Here is a 24,384-nt window from a genome sequence, read left to right on the forward strand (position 1 = left end):
TATTCTCCCATGGAGACGATCGTAGAGATGCTGGATGTAGTCCTGTGGAACGGCTTGCCATGCCATTTCCACCTGGCGCCTCAGTTGGACCAGCATTCGTGCTGGACGTGCAGACCGCGTGAGACGACGCTTCATCCAGTCCCAAACATGCTCAGTGGGGGACAGATCCGGAGATCTTGTTGCCCAGGGTAGTTGACTTACACCTTCTAGAGCACGTTGGGTGGCACGGGATACATGCGGACGTACATTGTCCTGTTGGAACAGCAAGTTCCCTTGCCGGTCTAGGAATGGTAGAACGATGGGTTCGATGACAGTTTGGATGTACCGTGCACTATTCAGTGTCCCCTCGACGATCACCAGTGGTGTACGGCCAGTGTAGGAGATCGCTCCCCACACCATGATGCCGGGTGTTGGCCCTGTGTGCCTCGGTCGTATGCAGTCCTGATTGTGGCGCTCACCTGCACGGCGCCAAACACGCATACGACCATCATTGGCACCAAGGCAGAAGCGACTCTCATCGCTGAAGACGACACGTCTCCATTCGTCCCTCCATTCACGCCGTCGCGACACCACTGGAGGCGGGCTGCACGATGTTGGGGCGTGAGCGGAAGACGGCCTAACGGTGTGCGGGACCGTAGCCCAGCTTCATGGAGACGGTTGCGAATGGTCCTCGCCGATACCCCAGGAGCAACAGTGTCCCTAATTTGCTGGGAAGTGGCGGTGCGGTCCCCTACGGCACTGCGTAGGATCCTACGGTCTTGGCGTGCATCCGTGCGTCGCTGCGGTCCGGTCCCAGGTCGACGGGCACGTGCACCTTCCGCCGACCACTGGCGAGAACATCGATGTACTGTGGAGACCTCACGCCCCACGTGTTGAGCAATTCGGCGGTACGTCCACCCGGCCTCCCGCATGCCCACTATACGCCCTCGCTCAAAGTCCGTCAGCTGCTGATACGGTTCACGTCCACGCTGTCGCGGCATGCTACCAGTGTTAAAGACTGCGATGGAGCTCCGTATGCCACGGCAAACTGGCTGACACTGACGGCGGCGGTGCACAAATGCTGCGCAGCTAGCGCCATTCGACGGCCAACACCGCGGTTCCTGGTGTGTCCGCTGTGCCGTGCGTGTGATCATTGCTTGTACAGCCCTCTCGCAGTGTCCGGAGCAAGTATGGTGGGTCTGAAACACCGGTGTCAATGTGTTCTTTTTTCCATTTCCAGGAGTGTAAGAAGGGTAGACGGACGGATCCTCAAATTTACAGACCAATATCATTAACGTCGGTTTGTTGCAGGATTCTCGAACATATGCTCAGTTCGAATATAATGAATTTCCTTGAGACAGAGAACTTGCCATCCATGCATCAGCACGGCTTTAGAAAGCATCGCTGCTGCGAAACGCAACTCGCCCTTTTTTCACACGATATCTTGCGAACCATGGATGAAGCGTATCAGACGGGTGCCATATTTCTTCACTCGCTGCCCCACTGCAGACTCCTAACTAAGGTACGAGCATATGGGATTGGTTCCCAAATATATGGGTGGCTCGAAGACTTCTTAAGTAATAGAACCCAGTACGTTGTCCTCGATGGTGAGTGTTCATCGGAGGTGAGGGTATCATCTGGAGTGCTCCAGGGAAGTGTGATAGGTCCGCTATTGTTTTCTATCCACATAAATGTTCTTTTGTATAGGGTGGACAGCAATGTGCGGCTGTTTGCTGATGATGCTGTGGTGTACGGGAAGGTGTCGTCGTTGAGTGACTGTAGGAGGATACAAGATGACTTGGACAGAATTTGTGATTGGTGTAAAGAATGGCAGCTAACTGTAAATATAGATAAATGTAAATTAATGCAGGTGAATAGGAAAAAGAATCCCGTAATGTTTGAATTCTCCATTAGTAGTGCAGCGCTTGACACAGTCACGTCGATTAACTATTTGGGTTTCTCTGCCTCGTGATGATTGGGTGTTGTGTGCTGTCCTTAGGTTAGTTAGGTTCAAGTAGTTCTAAGTTCAAGGGGACTGACGACCATAGATGTTAAGTCCCATAGTGCTCAGAGCCGTTTTGAACTATGTGGGCGTAACACTGCAGAGCGATATGAAGTGGGACAAACATGTAATGGAGTTGTGGGGAAGGTAGAATTTTGGGAAGATGTGGTTCATCTGTAAAGGAGAACGCTTATAAAACGCTAATATGCCCTGTTCTTCAGTACTGCTCGAGCGTTTGGGATCCCTATCAGGTCGGATTGAGGGAGGACATAGAAGCAATTCAGAGGCGGGCTGCTAGATTTGTTACTGGTAGGGTTGATCATCACGCGAGTGTTACGGAAACGCTTCAGGAACTCGGGTGGGAGTCTCTAGAGGAAACGAGGCGTTCTTTTCGTGATTCGCTACTGAGGACATTTAGAGAACCAGCATTTGAGGCTGACTGCAGTACAATTTTACTGCCGCCAACTTATATTTCGCGGAAAGACCACAAAGGTAAGATACGAGAGATTACGCCTCGTACAGAGGCATATAGGCAGTCATTTTTCCCTCGTTCTGTTTGGGAGTGGAACAGGCAGACAAGATGCTGGTTGTGGTACGAGGTACCCTCCGCCACGCACCGTATGGTGGATTGCGGAGTATGTATGTAGACGTAGATGTAACAAGATAACATTCATAAAAAACGCCGTACCAAGAAGAATTATTACCTGAATGGTACGGAAATCGATAGAACTGACGTACATGCACAAACAAACAAACAAATGATTATAATTACAGTTGCAGAAAAAACTGGATGATTCATTCAAGAGAAAGAGCTTCAGAAACTGACCAAGTCAATAACGCGTTGCATCACATCTGGCCCTTATGCAAGCAGTTATTCAGCTTGGCATTGATTCACAGGGTTGCTGCATATCCTCTTGATGGATATCGTCCCAAATTCTGTCCTACTCTCGCGTTAAATGGTCGAAAACGCGAGATGGTAGGAGAGCCCTGCCAATAATGCTGCAAACGTTGTCACCTCTTCAGTTAGAGCCCATGACAGTCTTTGGAGAGTGGGTGGAGGGGACGGCCACCAACAGGTCTGTCAAGCGTAAGCACGATGTGGTTTAGATCAAGACTTGCCGGCCAAGGCTGAGTTTGGCAAGCACGAAGACAGCCGTTAGACACCCTCGCTATGTAAGAGCGGGCTTTATCTCACTGAAATGTATGCACAGGATGGCTTGCTATGAAAGGCAGCAGAAGGGGTTGTAAATATCTTGGACGTACCGCAGTTCTGTAAGGGTGATGCGGATGACAGCCAACGGGGTCCTGCTATGAAAAAAATGGCACCCAACACCATCAATCCTTGATGTCAGGAACATGGCGGGCAACAGTCAGGGTAATATTCCACGCTGATCAGGGCGTCTCCATCGACGTCTTCGACCTGCTATCTCAGTGAATGGGGTAGAATTGTTTTCAGTGGTGAGTCCCGCTTCTAACTGAGCCCCGATGACCAGCAAAGACTTACCTTGAGGTGCGTCCTGACTGTGGTGGAATACCAAAACGACTGACGCCCGCCATACTGCCCGACATCTACCAGTGATGGTGTGCGGTGCCATTTCTTTTCAGAGCAGAGCCCTTCTGCTCGTCATCCACGGCATCTTTACAGACAATTAGGCGCGACATCCCTCAGCAGGACAACCTACAACTGTGTCAGTCAGTACGAAGCCGAATAACTGCCTGCATGAGGGCCAGAGGTGGTCCAACACGTTATTGAGTTGCTCAGTTTCTGAGGCGTTTTCTCTTGAATGTATCATCCAACGTTTTTGAACTCGTAATCATTTGTATGTCTTTCAAATAACTTCCGGGAATTCAGACAGGTAACACTTTCAGCGACCGCTGAAAGTGTTACCTGGATGAATCCCCAGACGTTATTTGAAAGTTTATACGCCAGGAGAAACTCAGGTCTCACATTTGTTTGTCTGCATATGTACAGCACGTTTACCGATTTCGTCCTATTCAGATAATTCCTTCGTGGTGCGTCATTTTCTCTCTCGTAGAGTGTACATATTAAAACATATTTTTCATTATTGGATTTCAGAATTTAAATGGTCAGGACACTTCTCCAATATTTGCCATATGAATTTACGTAGTCACTTTTTTCAAACTTTTGATATCGCAGCCGAAAACTTTTCTCTGAACGTCGTGCGTCATTGTCTGAAGATTAACGTTTATCTTTGCAAGGGTGGAATACAGATTTTTGCTTCTAGCACTGTCAATTATACGTGCTGAAGGAATGGCGTGCTAAGTTGTAGACGTCTCGCTAGAGCGCACTAGAATACAGTGACGTGTGTGCACCACCTACGGAGAGTTTCACGAATGATTCGAAGAATGTGCACGTGAAACCTGTCCCATTACCTTCAATTATTTATAACCTTCTTTCTTGCTAACTGCGACTGCGCGATAAACTACATTATTATCATGTTTCTTTTTGTGAGTGTGTTTTGCTTTTATGTTTGTGAGTTTTATTTTATTGCGAATAACTGTAGCATACTGTGAGTCTGAAAACAGCACAATATGAATTCTGTATGCATTTTATTAAGTAAATGTTTGGGTCATGGGCTCAGGATAACAGTGGAGGAACATCGTCCACGCAGACCCAACATCAATAAAAACATAAACAGTTCAAATCCTAGCAAGGGCATTTATATACTTTCAGTGGTAACATTTTTAGCTAAAAAAATCTGTTTCCCGACAGTTTAGTGCAAAAAGCCACGCTGAAAGTGACATGTTTTGGAGAGCTCGTTAACGTAGAATCTCATTTACACTGCGTATGTTCTTAACATGGTCATATAAATACGTAAAACAGCAAATGTAGTATGTTGGTTTCACAAACATTAATATCAACATAGAGGCTACTCGGTTTGCTTCTGTCAACCATTCACAGAAAAGGAACCAAACGTCATGGAACTACTCTGTCACGTAAACTCATAAGCGCCGCGGAAAGGATACATACGATGAAAATTACACCCCTCGTGCTCGGAACTGAAAACGCGAAACCTATTAAGCGTGCAGTGAAGATAAACATACAAAGCATTTAAGATCTCTCCACCACGGATCTTTTTAGAACAGTTTATTGATATGAAGTGTCGTGATATGTCATCCCGCCAGATAAACTCGCTACCTATAGTTCTTTTCTTGACGTTAGCTTTTGCTGTTATCTAGTAGTTTAGTATTTCAAATTAGTTACATCCTGAAAATTTTTTAAAACACCCTGGCACCAAAGTTCCCGTAGTAAGTTTGGTAGTCATCCACAGTATGGAAATACGAGCCACGCCTTCACTTAAGTATTTGGCAGGAAGTTCATGAAACCAGTCTCAAAAGATTTCAAGGACAGTTCCACTCCAGAACAGCACAAGGAAGAAATTATCTACTACTTTCTGCCGTGCGACCTGTTATTTCTCTTATTTTGTTACAATATCCATTTCTTCCTGTGTAGGTGGTAGACAATAAAATATTTTGACGTTTAGAGGAGAAATTTGGTGATCGAAATATCTTCTAAGATCTAGCTGTAAGGAAAAACTCCTGTGTTGTAATGATTGCCATGCCATCTCGTTTCTCATATTCGTCACTCTCTCTCTCTCTCTCTCTCTCTCTCTCTCTCTCTCTAAAACACACACACACACACACACACACACACGCGCGCGCGCGCGCAGGCACACACCTATTTCAAAATAATACAAAACGAGCTGCCAGTCTTTGAATTCTTTCGATGTACTCCGTGAATCTTATCTCGAAGGATTCCGTTCCGAATAACAGTACTCTGGAAGATGACGGACAGTAGTAATATAGATAGTCCCTATATCACATTTGTTGAATCTTCAATGTGTTCTGCCTATAAAACGCAGTATTTGGGTTGCCTTCTCCTCAATATTTTTTACGTAATGGTTTCAATTTAAGTCTTTCTTATTAATAGTGATATTAACTCACACTTTTCAGGTGTTAAGGTCAACTACCATTTTTAGCCCCATGCAGATATTTTGTCTAAATCATTTTACAATTAATTTTGATCTTCTCATGACTTTACTAGACAGTAAAGGACAGCATCATCTGCAGAGAATGTAAGATGGCCACTTAGCCTCATCATGGATTAAGAACAGCAGACAGCGTCTAACATTTCTTGCGGAACCACAGATATATCTTCGAATTAACTTGATGACTTCCCATCGGTTGCTAAGATCTGTGACCCTTCTCACATGAAGGCACAAATCTAGTTTCAGGATAGTCCATAGGCATGCAATTTGATTAGAAACCGCCTGTGAGGGATGGTGTCAAAAGTCATCTGGATATCTAGAAACATGAAATCAGCTTGAGATGCCGTGTCCATACCATTCTTTACCTTGCGTGAATGGAACCAGTTCCTCGATAGTTTCTGAATCCGTACTGGTTATGTGGCAATGCAGTCAAATTAAGTCGGGTGATGCTGAGGGAATTAGATTAGGAAATGAGACACTTAAAGTAGTAAAGGAGTTTTGCTATTTGGGGAGTAAAATAACCGATGATGGTCGAAGTAGAGAGGATATAAAATGTAGACTGGCAGTGGCAAGGAAAGCGTTTCTCAAGAAGAGGAATTTGTTAACATCGAGTATAGATTTAAGTGTCAAAAAGTCGTTTCTGAAAGTATTTGTATGGAGTGTAGCCATGTATGGAAGTGAAACATGGACGATAACTAGTTTGGACAAGAAGAGAATAGAAGCTTTCGAAATGTGGTGCTACAGAAGAATGCTGAAGATAAGGTGGGTAGATCACGTAACTAATGAGGAGGTATTGAATAGGATTGGGGAGAAGAGAAGTTTGTGGCACAACTTGACTAGAAGAAGGGATCGGTTGGTAGGACATGTTTTGAGGCATCAAGGGATCACAAATTTAGCATTGGAGGGCAGTGTGGAGGGTAAACATCGTAGAGGGAGACTAAGAGATGAATACACTAAGCAGATTCAGAAGGATGTAGGTTGCAGTAGATACTGGGAGATGAAGAAGCTTGCACAGGATAGAGTAGCATGGAGAGCTGCATCAAACCAGTCTCAGGACTGAAGACCACAACAACAACAACATGTGGCAATACGTTGTCTTCTTCGACATATTTCATAAAGTTGAAGTACAGTACATGTTCCATAACACTGCCTCAGATCGATGTTTCAGCAGAGGTCAGAAACGGCAATTCAGCAATGTCCTCTGAATTATTTCAGCGGACATAATTGAATTGCTGTCCCTGACTTCTGCTGACGTTATTTCACTAACAGTATTGTGATATGTCTTACACAATATAATTCAAATCATAGTAGGAAGCCGTAGCCGCTACTTGTTCGTCAGCGCAGTGCATCCCGATTAGAGAGAAATGGTGTTACGGCCTTCATTTTATAGCAGCAGGAGGGGTGCGTGGAACAATGTGTGTACATCTTGAGCCAGGCCCTTGCTTCTGTGATTCCATGAACTCAGATGTGCACGGCACACAGAAGGCGACTGTTCCGTGCCAGAACACAAGTGGCGTTTACAGGTGTTTTCCTTATACTGTAGAAACTGTGGTGTCACCGCCAGACACCACACTTGCTAGGTGGTAGCTTTAACTCGGCCGCGGTCCATTAGTACATGTCGGACCCGCGTGTCGCCACTGTCAGTAATTGCAGACCGAGCGCCACCACACGGCAGGTCTTGAGAGACTTACTAGCACTCGGCCCCAGTTGTACGACGACTTTGCTAGCGACTACACTGACGAAGCCTTTCTCTCATTTGCCGAGAGATAGTTAGAATAGCCTTCAGCTAAGTCCATGGCGCCGGCGGCGGTGGTCTAGCGGTTCTGGCGCTGCAGTCCGGAACCGCGGGACTGCTACGGTCGCAGGTTCGAATCCTGCCTCGGGCATGGGTGTGTGTGATGTCCTTAAGTTAGTTAGGTTTAAGTAGTTCTAAGTTCTAGGGGACTTATGACCTAAGATGTTGAGTCCCATAGTGCTCAGAGCCATTTGAACCATTTTAAGTCCATGGCTACGACCTAGCAAGGCGCCATTAACCATATCTAGAGAGAGTCTCACTTGTATCATCAAGAATGCTGTATACAAATGATGGATTAAAGCTAAGTATTCCAGCAGCTACGTACTTGTCTTTATAGCATTCATTACGTATCCTGTTTCAGACCTAGCGCCACCTGCGTGAGTTGACGCGTGCATTTCGGCCTCCTCTTGCCCCACAGTGTTGGCTCTTCTGCCAACACTACAGAAACCACTCAATATGGTCGATAGTCAGTAATGTGAAGTATCTGTAAAGATCAGATTAGCGGAAGAGTCTTATTAATTATGTTGTGTCTAGACAAGACAGTCTAGACACAGGGTGAGGTTACCGAAAGGGCACGCGTCAACTCACACCGACTGGCGCGAAGTCTGAAGCAGGATAAGTTATGAATGCACTAAAGAAAAGTACGTATCTTGTATAATACTTATCTTTAATCCATCATTGTGGTATATCGCTATTGACGATACAAGTGAGACTCTCTCCAGATATGGTTAATGGCGCCTTGCTAGGTCGTAGTCATGGACTTAGCTGAAGGCTATTCTAACTGTCTCTCGGCAAATGAGAGAAAGGCTTCGTCAGTGTAGTCGCTAGCAAAGTTGTCGTACAACTGGGGCGAGTGCTAGTACGTCTTTCTAGACCTGCCATGTGGTGGCGCTAGGTCTGCAATTACTGACAGTGGCGACACGCGAGTCCGACATGTACTAATGGACCGCGGCCGATTTAAAGCTACCACCTAGCAAGTGTGGTGTCTGGCGGTGACACCACGAATTATACATAGAGGGCAAAAATTTATGCGAATCTGAAAGAGAAAACAGTAATATCGTAGGAGCGACTACAGTAAGTTTACAACATAGCCACTCGCCGTAACTGTCGAAAGCGTGATGATGTGGCGTGGTTGTAACGCGGCATATTGGCAACTCTAAGATTTCTCAACGAGAGAGAAAAGAGAAAGGGTCACACATATGGTATTTTCCTACGCATTATCTGGAGAAATAAGATGTTAATAGCAGCAACTCTGACCAGGATTTCCTGAGGTTTACGCTGTTTGCAAGTTGAACACCAAAGTCGTCCCCGAGTAATCCACTTGGCTAAATTAATAATTAGGGAAATGCACCGACCCAAACCTGAAATAAACATAGTCAAAACAAAATAAAATACACTGAGGTGAAAATATCATGGGATACTTCCTAACATCGTGTCGGACCGCCTTTTTCCCGGTAAAGTGCAGCAACTCGAAGTAGCATGAATTCAACAGATCGTTGGAAGTCCCCTGTTGAAATATTGATCCATGCGGCCTCTCTAGCCGTCAATAAGTGTCGGGCGATCAGGTTGGGCTGATCATTAGCTCGAATTGTCCAGAATGTTCTTCCAACCAATGGCGAACAGTTATGCCAACGTGGCATGGCGCGTTCTCATCCACAAAAATTATATCGTTATTTGGTAACATTAAGTCCAGTAATGGCTGAAAATGGTCTCCAAGTAGCCGAACATAACCGTTTCCCGTCAACGATCGGTCCATTTGGACCGAGTTTGCACAATGCCTTTTTGACATCTTGTGTCCTTCGCTTTGGGTACTCGAATTCTACCCTCAGCTTTTACCAACTGATATTGGGGTCAGCCGACCAGGCCACGGTTTTCCAGCCGTCTATGGCCCAACCGATACGGTCACGAGACCAGAAGAGGCGCTTTAGACGATGTCGTCCAGTCAGCAAAGGTACTCGTGTCGGTCGTTGCAAGAGGCGCTTTAGACGATGTCGTGCAGTCAGCAAAGGTACTCGCGTCGGTCGTTGCAAGAGGCGCTTTAGATGATGTCGTCCAGTCAGCAAAGGTACTCGCGTCGGTCGTTGCAAGAGGCGCTTTAGATGATGTCGTCCAGTCAGCAAAGGTACTCACGTCGGTCGTTGCAAGAGGCGCTTTAGACGATGTCGTCCAGTCAGCAAAGGTACTCGCGTCGGTCGTTGCAAGAGGCGCTTTAGGCAATGTCGTCCAGTCAGCAAAGGTACTCGCGTCGGTCGTTGCAAGAGGCGCTTTAGACGATGTCGTGCAGTCAGCAAAGGTACTCGCGTCGGTCGTTGCAAGAGGCGCTTTAGATGATATCGTCCAGTCAGCAAAGGTACTCACGTCGGTCGTTGCAAGAGGCGCTTTAGATGATGTCGTGCAGTCAGCAAAGGTACTCGCGTCGGTCGTTGCAAGAGGCGCTTTAGACGATGTCGTCCAGTCAGCAAAGGTACTCACGTCGGTCGTTGCAAGAGGCGCTTTAGACGATGTCGTGCAGTCAGCAAAGGTACTTGCGTCGGTCGTTGCTACCACAGCCCACTAACGCCACATTTCACCGCACTGTCCTAAAGGATACGTTCGTCGTGTGACCACCGCTCCATTAATTTATGCGGTTGTTTCACGCAATGTTGCTTGTCTGTTAGCAATGACCTGCTGCTCTAGGTCGTTAAGTGAAGGCCGCCGGCCACTGTGTTAACCGAGGTGAGAAGTAACGCATGAAATTTGATATTCTCAGAACACTCTTGACACTGTTGAGCTACGAATATTGAATTTCCTATTGGTTTCGCGAATGGAACGTCCCATTTGTCTAGCTCCAACTACCATTCCTCTTTCAAAGCTGTTAATTACCATCGTGTGGCCACAATCACGATGGAAACATTTTCACATGAATCCCTTGAGTACAAATTACAGATCCGCCAATGCACTGCCCTTTTCTACGTTGTATACTCGATACTACCGCCATCTACATATGCGCATATCGCTGTCCCAGAACATCTGTAGCCTCAGTGTATGTTAGAAATACGCTGCAGAGATTCAGAGAGTTATCAACAAGGAATAAGGAAAAAAGCAGCCTGATATTTCACGCTGGCGTTGCATGTGGTCTTGTACGTTCACTTCAGGTACACGACGCGAATACTCTTACCGCTCATTTTGCGTCTTCTATAGCAATGAGTGCTGAATTATTTTTTAAGCATGCCAACTAATTATTTTATTTATCGCTAGAACTAGCTTGGGGGAATGGGTACCAAACATATTCAAAATCTTTTTGAATAATAATCATAGACAATTTAAATAAATCATAATTAATAAACAATAGTATTTACACCAGCCGTCCGCACAACATACGTCTTCCTTCGCGTGCGTTCACCCACACTCATCTAGCCATCCCTTCGTCTCAGGCCGTTCTAAACTGTGTTCTTGGATCGTGGCTCATCAGAGGGCATGTAAGTTTTGTTACAAAAATAATTGTTTCAAAAAATTGCCATTGTTCTGAACAGCATGGCGTAATGTGCACACAGTTCTGTCGCAGTACTCAATAGTTCTCTCATTCGTGAGTAACCAATCTTTTTGAACAAGTTTATGAACACAAGATGTTACTAATGATGTAAAATTTTAAGTCAGCGTGTTGTGCAACTAGAATGAGATCTAACGGATAGGCCGCTGTTGAAAGCCGCACTACTGATAATAACCATGTCGAAAAGTTTTAATTTAAAGGTGCACAAACATTTAGGTGCGTATATTTGACCTAAAACCAGACGTTGTATCTCTTAAAATTCTATTCAGGAACGCTTTTTTCCTAGTACGAACATTTTATATTCCGAAACAGATGAAAGACATTGTTGTTTCTCTTGTTGATTTTCATTACTTTCTCTTTCCTCAGCTTCCTGCCTGCAAACTCTTTTGATGAATGTCTTTCTCGCTTCTGCGATACATTTACTAAAAGATTTCTTTGGCGATTTTGATATCGTCAATGGATCCTCCTCCAGGTATCATGTAAACTAAAATAAGGAATGTTTGTTTCAAAAGCAAGGTATAGTTCAACATGAATAAATATTATATAACAGGTGTGATCAAACAAAAAATATTTTACGGCATCAGATTTGTAAGCCCTATCTTCGTAATATTTTCACTTACACACTACAAGATTTTCAGATCGTTTTAGTGACATATATAGAGGGTGATTCGAACGAAATTTAAGCCATACACATACACTCACGTAAAAAAGGTCATGTCTTAAATGGCTCCATTGAGGTTAGCTTCTTCTTTATGGTAACAGTTTAAAAGAGAATGAGCTAGGTTATCGTATGTTAGATTATTCTGCTTGTTCAATATATCTTAGAGGTTTTTCAAGTATATCATAATCTGCGTGTTGATGTATTTAAATATCTACCCTGAAAAAAAGAAATACAACATCTTCAGCGGAATGTGTTCAATGGCATCAGGGTACAATTTGTGCGACTGAGTGGAGTTGGTGATAAGAGTTTCATCTGCCATGGTCATATGCGATCAAATGGTGTTCTGGAGGCCTGCCTGTAAACCCCCTGTTTTGACTCTGTAGGCAGTAACTGTATTTAGTGGTGAACAATGTCTCCAACATTCACTCTAGAGTACAGCTATCTCTCACCGACGATTAATTACTCCTGTTGATCAGCTTCGATCATTTCAACGGATCTGGTTTGAAGCTTGATGCTCGTATCGACGACTTAGTGAACATGATGGGGAGAATACGTCGGTGGTGTGTCGCTGCTTTCAGCAGTCCTCAGTGGAATATTCCCACGCATGTAGACCAGGTTCTGGACTTCCGCGTAGTACACACGCACGATCCAAGAATTTTTCGAGCAGCGAGGACCGACTGACAGGGCACATGTTGCACCTGCTTTATCATCAGGGTTCATTGAGAATGGTCTGCTTGTGGCAGGACTGCCACACGTGCCTCTGGCCAGGTTACCATTGACGTCACGACGCCGCCCAACATGGATAGTCTGGTGTCGTCGAAGAGTTGCCTGGAGAGTTGAATATCGCTCTGTTGTCTTCAGTGATGAGGACAAGTTCTGTGTGCACTCTAGTGTAGGATCTACAGGCATGACGTAGACCTGGTGACCCTCCCATCCCAGAGTGCATTTGTCCATGACAAGTAGGTTCCATTCCAGGCTTCATGGTGCGTGGGGGCCATCTGTTAACAACTCGCGGTCTCATTTGGGGTTTCTGCAGGCTGTCATCCCTGTGCTAATGCCATTTCTTTCACAGGAAGGTGATGTGCTTTTCAGAGCACGATGCAAGAAAGAAAACGGCTCTTCGTGGTGTACAACAACCTCCCCGTCCAGAAAGATCGTCAGATTTCTTTCCAGTTGAGCACGCATGGGTCATGAAAAAGCGGGAATTTATTTTCCAAGACCTGCATAAACCATTGCGTAAACGCAACAAAAGCTGCAGCATACTTGGGGTAGTCGTAGGATGCCATTCGGTAGCTTTATGGCTGTCTGCATGCTAGAATACACGCCTACGTTGCCGCCAGAAGTACACTATGTACTTATGCGACTGTCTGGACTCCCTTTACTGTGACATGTGTGTTTCAATTGTTCTAAATTTTCATCACCTTCTCCTTCAGTGATGATCTACCTGTCAACTCACATGTCGGTAAAATGACGTATCTTTGAGGGTGTTGCATTTTTTTTGCGTAGCGTAGTGTTGACTTTAACACGTAGTTGTTAACTTATTTCTGTGTTAATCCTTTACTTCAAATGCTAGAATGTCAAACTTAGAATGTCACATACTTTATTCACTGGCTCTTGATTTTCCTCGAAAAGTAGTTAGAACTGGAGTCGCTGGTTGACGCGATAGCGCTGTTTCCTTGCACCGCTCAATTACTCACAATAATAGTCAAATATATGACATTGTACTCTTGTGGAAGCTCATATTTCTGATGGTGATTTGCAGTTCTCTTGTGTCATCTGTCGTTACTTTGTTTTGCAGGCCAAGGATGGGTCGGCTGGAGGAACGACACCCGCGGAGGGCAGCCAGTCGAGATTAAGTTCGAGTTCGACAAGGTTCGTGAGTTCAACGCCGTGCACATATTCTGCAACAACCAGTTCACGAGAGATGTGCAGGTGAGTGCGTGAACATACCTGAACTATCTACACTCCGTTACCCGATGTAAGTCGCTTCCTGTCTCTGAACTCTCGCGACACTTTGCGTTGCGCGAGCGCCAGGCGACTCGCTTTGTCGACTCAGAGATGACAGTCAAGTCGTCCTGGGTTCCAGTGCAGGTGTTCTCGGAGGCGAACGTGCTGTTCAGCGTGGGCGGCAAGATCTACGAAGGCGAGCCCATCACCTTCACGTACATGGAGGACCGCATCTTCGAGAACTCTCGCAACATCACCATCAAGCTGCATCACCGCGTGGGACGCTTCGTGAAACTCCGGCTGCACTTCGCCAACAGGTGGATCATGATCAGCGAAGTTTCTTTTGATTCTGGTGAGTAACTCTTACACATGCGCCACGATAAATGCCTACTCCAAACGCCCCCATGCACGCGTCAGCAAAAGTTTTGCCTCATCCCGATATGTCGTGCAGGTGTGCTGCTACTGTGACAGTTCCCATGCCGGTCGGAAAGTCGTGACAGGCATTGTTTGGAAACTACAATCAGCACTACCTACGCGTAGACCACCACACTTGAGCGAAGCGCAGCATTTCAGTTGAAATTAAGCACCAGCAGAGACGCATTAGCGGCGTCTGTGGCACAGCCAAATGAACGTATATCACGCCAGGAAGGGCAGGGGCGACCGGTGATCAGGTTCGCATCATCATGTTAAACGCAATAGCCTTGTTCAACGTATGCCCCTGGGTCAAAGTGATGTGGTGCCGATATGATGTGGTGTGGACATGTAATCGCTTCCAGCTGAAAGGTAGCGTTGAGGACTTACGATGATGATGATGATGATGATGTTTTGGTTTGTGGGGCGCTCAACTGCGTGGTTATCAGCGCCCGTACAATATCCCAACCTTTGCTCAGTCCAATTTCGCCACTTTCCTGGATGATGATGAAAAGATGAGGGCAACACAAACACCCAGTCATCTCGAGGCAGGGGAAAATCCCTGACCCCGCCGGGAATCGAACCCGGGACCCCGTGCTCGGGAAGCGAGAACGCTACCGCGAGACTACGAGCGGCGGACTTGAGGACTTACGTTGCACAGGCCGTGCACGTAGACAGGTGGACAGGACGACCGTTACCTACGATTTTTAAGTCAAAGGAACCGTGATGCGAGTGTTTCAGAACTGAATTCGGCGTTCGAGGAGATTTCAGGACGCATCAGCCTGTTGGGAGAGACAATTGCATGTTGCGAATTTGCATTCCCAAAGCCCATAGCGACAATCACGTAGTACACGAAACACCATGGACTCCGTTACAGATTGACAAGAAATCATGCAGAATGGACGTCACCGTGTTTGGAGACAACTCGCTAATATCGAACGACTCAAACACAACTCTCAAATGTGCAACAGGATAGTGGTGGTGTGATGTTCTGTGGTGGCGTTACATTGGGCCACCGTACACCTCTCGGGTATGTTGAGCACACTCTCACTGCTCTACGGTACAGGGACGAGATCCTGCAATGAATACTGGGACCGAATCGCCCACATTTTGGTGACAATTTCATTTTGATGGAAGGTAACTCACCTGCTCATCGAGCTGTTCTCGTGAACATGTTTCTTCAGAGTGCTAGATCACCAGAAGAGGGTGGCCTACCTCTTCGCCAGACGCAAACGCAATCGAACTTCCGTGGCATTGACCGAAACGATCTGCGTTTGGGCGTCGACAACGACAATGTATTCTGCGCGACTTACACAGAATCAATATTGAAGAGTGGGACAGTTTGGAGCAGGGCTGGTTTGAAGATGTTATCAATGTGCACGACGGATTAGACCCTCAATTGTAGCAAGGGGCCGATCCATCACGTATTGACGTCACTCGATAGTGCTGTGCAAAACACCCCATGGAAAACAGACGATTCTATCGTCGTACAAATGTTTCTTTCTTGATTTAGTGATGTGGACAATTTGCAAATGGATATGTACCCATGCTTCAGAGCTAAATTTTCTTTTCTGTGCCATGAATTTAGAAATAAAGGGGTGATGTAAGACTTTGTTGATGTGCATACTGCCCATGAAGTTCTTTCAATTGAAAACCAGCTTTACGCCCGCTTAAATGAGCTACAATAAACAACCAGTTACTGTGTCTCCTTAAACATTTCCAGGCAAACTAACAAGCTTCATTGAGTTAATTACATGTAAACTTTAACTAAGTGCATAGCTTGTTTGCTTCAGAAGTTTACAAAATTAAGAGAAAAAATACTTATTAAGAACAACAATGTGTTTTCTAACGAAAGACCTTAATCGCGATGTAAGGGGAGGTCATATCTTGCGCAACGCTTAGGGAATTGCTGATATGGAAAAACGAAGAGTGACTTGAAATGTCGGTAAGGTTTCAGATGTTCTACCCTACTTGCCCCATACTTTTCATCCTGTGTATCACAGTTTAATTGAGTTGACAATCCAAAATACACTCACGAGAAAATTAATCAGTGGTATGTATCTAGTAGCGTGAAATATCACCTATCGCCCTTGTTATGGTGACGATTCGTCATCACCTGATCTCCAAATTCCACAGAAAGCATTGGACAGTCCGAAACTCAATGAGATCCATCGGAACTGTCTCCATAGTGCACACAACGTACTCCATGGTGTCATATGCAATCAGTAGGACTAAAGTAAGGTGATTTGATACATTTCTGAAGCGTTTGGGGGAATTGGTTCTTTTTCTGTTGAAAATACGTGTTGCTCTTCGAGTGCTATACACGGACATGTTTGCCAGCAGCAGGTAATAACACATCTGTCAAGGGTCCCATTTGAAACCCTGTCATCACCTCGAACACGCTTCCACCTCCTCCCCAAGCGGTGCCCGTTTGATAAGCGCTTACACAGCGTCATTAAATGTTTGTCAGGGAACTAAATATCCTGCCATCAGCATGTACATAATCGTGACGGCTAAGTCTACATGACCGTTCCCATTTCCCATGCATTGGACGTATAAAGATGTCTTTACTGCGCTAGTGCAAATTCCTTTACCCTTTGAAGCACAGTTAACAAAGGTACACGTGAGGATGGAATGCTTCTGCGCTTCATAAAGGGGAAGTTTTCCTGGATGATCTAGATGTTCACTGGTTGCTGTAGTCCATTACTGAACTGCCAGCGGTTTGCTGCACAGTGTCTCAACCGCTCGTTATTACTAAACATTGTAATCCTCACCGACCCGTGTCACCGCCATTTCCAAAAGAAACCTGTGTCTACGGTATTGGCATTGTGTACCAAAACTGAAGCTACTCGTGTGCTCCTATTAAGCATGTTATTTATTTCATTCATAATGAAATATAGTATCGTTTGAATATAATTTTCTGTAGTTATTCTATTTAAATCAAAGAAAAAAGGTTGAGGTTACGGATATGAAAGTAGCTAGGATGATTGCAGGTACTAGTAGATGGGAACAATGGCAGGGGGTGTCCACAATGAGGAAATCAAAGAAAAACTGGGAATGACCTCTATAGATGTAGCAGTCAGGGCGAACAGGCTTAGATGGTGGGGTCATGTTACACGCATGGGAGAAGCAAGGTTACCCAAGAGACTCATGGACTCAGCAGTAGAGGGTAGGAGGAGTCGGGGCAGACCGAGGAGAAGGTACCTGGATTCGGTTAAGAATGATTTTGAAGTAATAGGTTTAACATCAGAAGAGGCACCAATGTTAGCACTGAATAGGGGATCATGGAGGAACTGTATAAGGGGGGCTATGCTCCAGACTGAACGCTGAAAGGCATAATCAGTCTTAAATGATGATGATGATGAAAAAGGCCTAGTTCTTCCGTCCTAGGTCAATGAGGTAGTTTTATATAACGTTTTCGGAGAACAGCGATTACGGGCGATCATCAGAGTTTGCACCACCTGGATGACGGTGATGGCCTCGATTAACCCGCTGTGGGTGCCTCAGTCACCGTAACTGATCAGTCACTCTGATGATGGCCCGTAATTAAAAGGCCGAAACCAGTCAGAAGTTAATATCGGCTGCTTTTAAATAATTTTAACAGTGAGGTAGGTTTGTGTGCCGCAGCTAATGACGATGCGTGCTGCATTGCAGTGATAGCGCACGGCAACTTCTCTGAGGAGGTGCTGCCCGCGCAGGACGCCCCGGCGCAAGACGTGTTCATCGAGCGGGACCAGCAGCACGCCGGGGGACGGCCAGGTGAGCTCGCCCCTGCAGCACCGCTACCCGGCTGTCTCTGTACCCGTACGCCCGCAGCTGCCACTGTCCTCTGCAGAAGGACTGAGCACTCAGGATACCAGTTCACTGGGCTCACGCCCTCTCCGGCACGCAAAAGCTCACCAGTGAACTGAAACACTTTGTTTCCCGTAAGAGGTAGTATATGTTGCGCAGAGTTTTGGTGAGGAGAACGACAAATACCAACTTCACCGCTGGGGACGATGGAACGTTCTGATTACTGCGATTCTTCCATAATGTTGCACGTTATCAGTAAATCTTCAATGGATTCTAAAGGGACGTCAGGGAAAAGCTATTTTGAGCCCTCCTACAAAACAAAGGGAACATCTTGGTAGTATGAAGTATTGGGCTACGCAGATCAGAGGGACCCAGCTCCGTTACTTTATAGAATCCAACTACAATGTATAAAATATCTTGTGACGATGATTACTGTATAATTGATGTTAAGTATGCAAACCTATTATGGATGAAGACGCAAGATCTTAATTATGTTGGTTTCATTAATTTCGAATTATGTACCTGCATGCTAATGAAACGAAAATTTAGTAAACATTAAACCGATTTTCTTTTCATTATTTAGAATGTTGTGAGGCTCTAATAAGTTAAAAATGGTTTGAAATTATGTTTAAAATTACATTACCAAACGGGATAATATACTGTTTGTCATTTTCTGCCTGTTTTAAGAAAAGCTAGTTTTTCATGCGTTTCAATATTTGTGACGTTTCTCGATTCGTTTGTGTCATACAATGACATAATTTTGAAGGTGCATTCAGAGGTATATGTGTATAGCGTCTGAAAATTGTATTGCGAATAAAGTTAGTAATAAATAAATAACAAATTAAAACTCGAAGCCTGCGGGTGTTTCACTGCATGAAAAACGAAAAGTACACTGAGCAGCAAAATTAATTCTTCGAAATACCCTAATTGTCTCCCATTGCGACGTGCTTCAAACAGCAAGGTGTCGATACAAGCGAAAAAAAATAGAGCGTACAATTTTATACGAGATGTGATAGGAGTTAATGATGCCACATTCGCACAATATTTCATCACTCTTCTGCCCAATGAGACGGTGGACTTGTCACACAACGGGAGGTTGTCACGCCCCTCTCACATACATTTCACCCCTTCTTTTGACGCCTCTGCTATGAGGGCGAGAACCAGGAGCCCTAGCATTGAGATCACACAGTATTTCAGACACACCGCCGCACAGAATTGACACTGAAACGCCTTACAGTGTGGCGTCAATGAAACGATCCCCTTCTTTTCGTCTTGCTCAAGAACGACATTGCACTGTGTGCTGAGCAACAGGCGACGATCTTGAGGACGTGTGACACTGGTGACACGACTACGACGATTCAACCCTACCCTGAGGAAATAGTGAGCCAGCAGCCTCACAGAATGTGATACCACTACTCTGTGGCGCAGTGCAACGCAATTTTTCCTCTGCTGTACAGTGTTGTATCATTTGGGACCATTCAAAACCATTTGACGAAATTTGAACGTGATCCATATCAGCAGAAGGTGATTAGGGTTTATTAGCCCTCCAGTTGCACCCCATCGTGTGGCATGATTACACAGGGGTGCGACATGGACACAAAACGGCAAAGGCCCCTCTAATCCCTCGAGTCTGGCAAAAGCCTCGGTCTCAACCTTTGCTTAGCACCTTAGAAATGTACCTCTACAGAAGACAGACTGTAATGGAATTCTAGGTGCTTACGGACAAACTACCGCTTGACCACCTCCGATTCCGCATGCCCACTAGCTGGCGCTAGAGCAACATTGTAGCTTATCTTCAGGCGCCAAGGACTCTCGTTGCTATTTGTCTCGGTTCACTGTTCAACAAAAGTGGTGAAAGGGGGGGGGGGGGGTGCGATCATAAACAATGGGGTTACTGACCCACAATGTCCTTATAAGGGGCATTGAACTGTCATGGAGGCCTTGTTCCTCATCACACTAAGAACAAAGTGTCAGAATCAACGCCCCAAGGGCGAAGGTGTGTTTGGAATGTATTCCTTGGTCACCCGTAAGATATAAGAGTAATTTCAACGCTGCGAGTTGCGATTCTGACGTCCCTCGTAGAGCTGTCAAAAGAAAGGATGAGATGTGGGTAAGAGGAGGCATCGTGTGACAAGTCCATGGCGGCGTTGGACAGAATAGTGATGAAATTTGGTGCCAATATTACATGTGTAACCTACGTTACAAATCATATTGACTTTATGAGCTGTGTTTATTTATTTATTTTGCATGTGTCGCCACCTTCCTGTTTGATGGGTCTCCTAGTACTTGGCTGACACTGCAGGGCCCCAAGATCATTGAACGTTACAGGGGAACGTTGTAGGCACTTTCGAACCAAATTTCAAATTTCTACGCAGCAGTGAGAGCAGGGCTCCAAGATCATTGAACTTTACAGGGGAACGTTGTAGGCACCTTCGAACAAAATTTCAAATTTCTACGCAGCAGTGAGAGACGATTACGGCTTATCGAAAAGTGATCCTTTAATTGTGTAGCCGGCCGCCGTGGCCAAGCGGTTATAGGCATTACAGTCCGGAACCGCGCAGGTTCGAATCCTGCCCCGGATTTGGATGTGTGTGATGTCCTTAGGTTAGTTAGGTTTCAGTAGTTCTAAGTCTAGGGGACTGATGACCTCAGATGTTAAGTCCCACTGTGCTTAGAGCAATTTAATTGTGTTGCGTAGTGTAGTAACCGATAAATTTTTTAATCATTTTGTCGGGGTTGTGAGCGACAAAATTTTTCGTAAAGATTTGAAATAATGTGTAAAGTTTGTTGCAAGTCAGTAACTGCTCTGATTCTCAAGTACTGGATGAGTATTATTTGGGGTCCTAGAAACTTTTCCCACCTTAATGCATTTTCCATCATTTTTATTGCGTTCATCTCGGATATTATTAAAACTTGTTCCGACATAAACTGCTTTAGAAATTTTGCAAGCGGACAAACTTCACAGTGGTTGAAAGGTTGTCAGCCGAAATATCCCGAATGCACTCCCAGACACTCAAAATGCAGGTCTGTGATTGTTGCAACTGTTGTACGGGCAGTGTGGGGCCTTACATTGTCATGTTGCAAAAGGACATCTGCTGACAGCAATCCACGTCGCTTTGATATGATTGCAGGCCGCAGATGATTTTTTAGTCTGGGTTGTTTGCGCGTAGTGTGCCGAACTGCCTCATGACATATACACAGTTTCTAACCGTAATTCTTTCCTTGCTGTATTAAGCCTTTAACATAAGTTTCTAATTCTTCAAATTTGATTACAAAAGTATTCTAAATTTTTGAATTCTTCAAATAACTATACGAAATATTGAAATCAAATATTTTTTGTCCCTGGAAGCCGTTAGATTGGCAAGGTACAACTGGAATCGTGCAACATGAACCATGAACTCGTTTAGCTATTTTTTTTAATATACATACACACATCATTAAAAGAAATTTGGAAATCTGTGGTAATGTCTTATTGGACCAAACTGCTGGGGTCATCGGTCCCTAAGCTTATCCACTACTTAATCTAACTCAAACTAACTCATGCTAAGGACGACACACACACACCCACCCCCGAGGGAGGACTCGAACCTCCGACGGGGGGAGCCGCGCAGACCGTGACAGGGCGGCCTGGACCACGCGGCGTGGCTACACCCAGCAGATCTCAAGGCACTATGAGTGACATACATGGCTCAGACGGTGAACCCTACTGAAGATTGCTACTTGGAATGCCAACAACATACAGGGCTACTGCAAATTGCCCTTGGATTAATTAAAAGTTTCCTTCGAATAACAACGATGTTCTTGCAGATTAAGATAGAGCTTCAAGGAACATGTAAAACATTGGCAAACCTTCAATAGAATGGCATTGGACGCGCCATTCTTGGAGGGAGGAAATGGTGGAAGGGGGCATCATGAAGATACAAGCCCCGCTCTCACCGACTAGCATTCAATGCATCAGCCTACCTGACGATGGCAACTTGGTCATTTGCCGAATTATTGATTCTGTTGGATAAGAGATCCGGTCGTAGCTGTTGGTCTTGGCACCAAGTCTTAATCAAATCTTAAACAAATTTGCTTGACATGTGGTTACCTAATATAGAATTCTACTGGAATGATTAAAACCACGCATATTAAATACATAAAAATCTTTGGTGATTCTGTGTCAAAGGAGCTGAAAGAAGAAGCTTAACTCACCACCTTTCAGCTCCTTTGACACAGAATCACCAAAGATTTTTATGTATTTAATATGCGTGGTTTTAATGATTCCAGTAGAATTCTATATTAGGTAACCACATGTCAAGCAAATTTGTTTAAGATTTGATTAAGACTTGGTGCCAAGACCAATAGCTACGACTCAGCATCAGCAATTATAATGTAATACTCCTAAATGTAGGGAACATATGACACTGGTTTAATACGGTACAATCGAGCAATCTGGAAAAGTAGTCACAATCGTAACTATTTAGGGATATACAAGTGGATTTACATAAGGACAAACGATCGCACGAAACTTGTTCACGGGAAGGCAAATACCTGTTTGAGATACTTTCGACGAATGCAAGGTGAGTTGTAGCTCATCCATTGAAGATATTGCTTCAGAGGCTCTTGCCTACAGCATCCTAAGTATTATTAGGCAGTCAGACCGTTACATGGATCGAATTGCAGAAGAGGAAGAGAAAAAGAACGTGCAATTCATCACAGCTCGACACTGATTGGTGATGCTGCAAGAAAACGTTTGTGGTTAACTCTTGATGTTTACTCTTGAAATTCCATGACAAGAACTCTGTCGCCTTCTTTTTCAAACGTTTCATGCACGGAGCAAGAGAGGAAAATTAGGTCAGCAGGGTGGTGTAGGATGAAATCCTTACCCTCCACCATTGAACATGTATACTGGAGAAGCAATGAAGGAAATAAATGAAACTTCCAGAAGTGGAAACAAAATTCAAAGCACAGTTCTCTGAGTTCTCTGACGACAACGTTCTCCTCTGTGAACGACAGGAATAATTACGGGACCTGTTAATACAATGAAGAGTACACTAAACAAACAACATAGATTCATTGAGTGTACAACAAATAATCAGGACGTAGGATGTAGTTGCTAATACAAGATGACATTGATAGCATAACAGAGGAAATCATGACGGATTGGATCTAGCCAGTCGGAAAAGCACGGACATAACAAAAGCGTGTACTTCTCTTCTGCTTTTCTGCCACATGATGGCAACATTAGCGTTTACGTGTCGATAATACCGAATAATCTCTTACACATTGCAGCGATTGTTTTACAGCATCGGTGACCACTTACTGCACAATAACCTCTCTGTGTCTTTATCTGTACAAGTGTCGTCCAACGGCCGTGTCTCCTGCCTGGATGACCACTCTTGTTTCTGTTCTACCGCTTTACCCCCTTCCTGGAAGTCTCTATGCCTGTAGTTTGTCTGGTTCCTGAACATCTCATGTGACCGTAGCATTCTAGATATTTTCCTTCTCTTCACTGTACCGATGTTGAAACTCTATCATTCGCTTAATGTCTCCATTCCATGCCCTATGCATTGTTGTGGCTCTGCAACACGTTCTCCAAAACACATATCCACAGCGTGCAGCCATTCTTTCATGTTCGATGTCAGTGTCAATATTTCTTCCCCAAAAGACACAGTGCTTTCCACAAAAATCTTATACAGTGACTACTAATTAGCTTTGGATATGTTGTCATTCGAGAACACAAGTTTTAACTGTTTAGTTATGTACTTTGCTTTCCTTGTTTTGTTGTTTTCATCTTAGACATCTCTTCCATAGCCTATAACTATGATGCCAAGAGCTTATTTAGGGCTGCATTTTTAATAATTACATTATCACTTTTAAGTTACCTGATTCTACGCCTTTGAAAAGTGATCGATTTCGCCCTCTATTTTCCCAATATCTGAGCTGCATACTCATCACACTCAGCAGTAACCACTTGGTCGTCGTTTGAAAGGCCATACTTTGAAATTCCATTGTTTTTGTTGTTGTCAGGCTTTATCAACGTTGGAGAAATGCAAGAATCTTGCTTGTATAGCTTTTTACCTGCAAATTAATATATATATATATATATATATATATATATATATATATATATATATATTAATGTTACGTATAGTCAAGCTGAACGTGCTTATCAGAGATACTCAGAATTTATTTTAGTTCGTTGTTATTTACGTATGACCCTCTTTCTCGGAGCTATCTCAAGTCGAATTTGTCTCTGTTCGTAGCTTGACGTGT

General features: G+C 44.6%; 1 protein-coding gene across 1 annotated transcript in view; it reads left to right on the top strand.

The window, feature by feature from the left end:
• Positions 1-24,384, top strand: part of LOC126188070 (discoidin domain-containing receptor 2-like) — a 378,437-nt gene that overhangs the window by 292,765 nt on the left and 61,288 nt on the right. The window contains exons 8-10 of the mRNA XM_049929516.1: positions 13,775-13,908; positions 14,068-14,275; positions 17,989-18,093. Of these exons, the coding sequence (XP_049785473.1) occupies positions 13,775-13,908; positions 14,068-14,275; positions 17,989-18,093 (447 nt within the window). The remainder of the gene's footprint in view (positions 1-13,774; positions 13,909-14,067; positions 14,276-17,988; positions 18,094-24,384) is intronic.

Source organism: Schistocerca cancellata, chromosome 5 (genome assembly GCF_023864275.1).
Source record: "Schistocerca cancellata isolate TAMUIC-IGC-003103 chromosome 5, iqSchCanc2.1, whole genome shotgun sequence".
Taxonomy (NCBI): domain Eukaryota; kingdom Metazoa; phylum Arthropoda; class Insecta; order Orthoptera; family Acrididae; genus Schistocerca; species Schistocerca cancellata.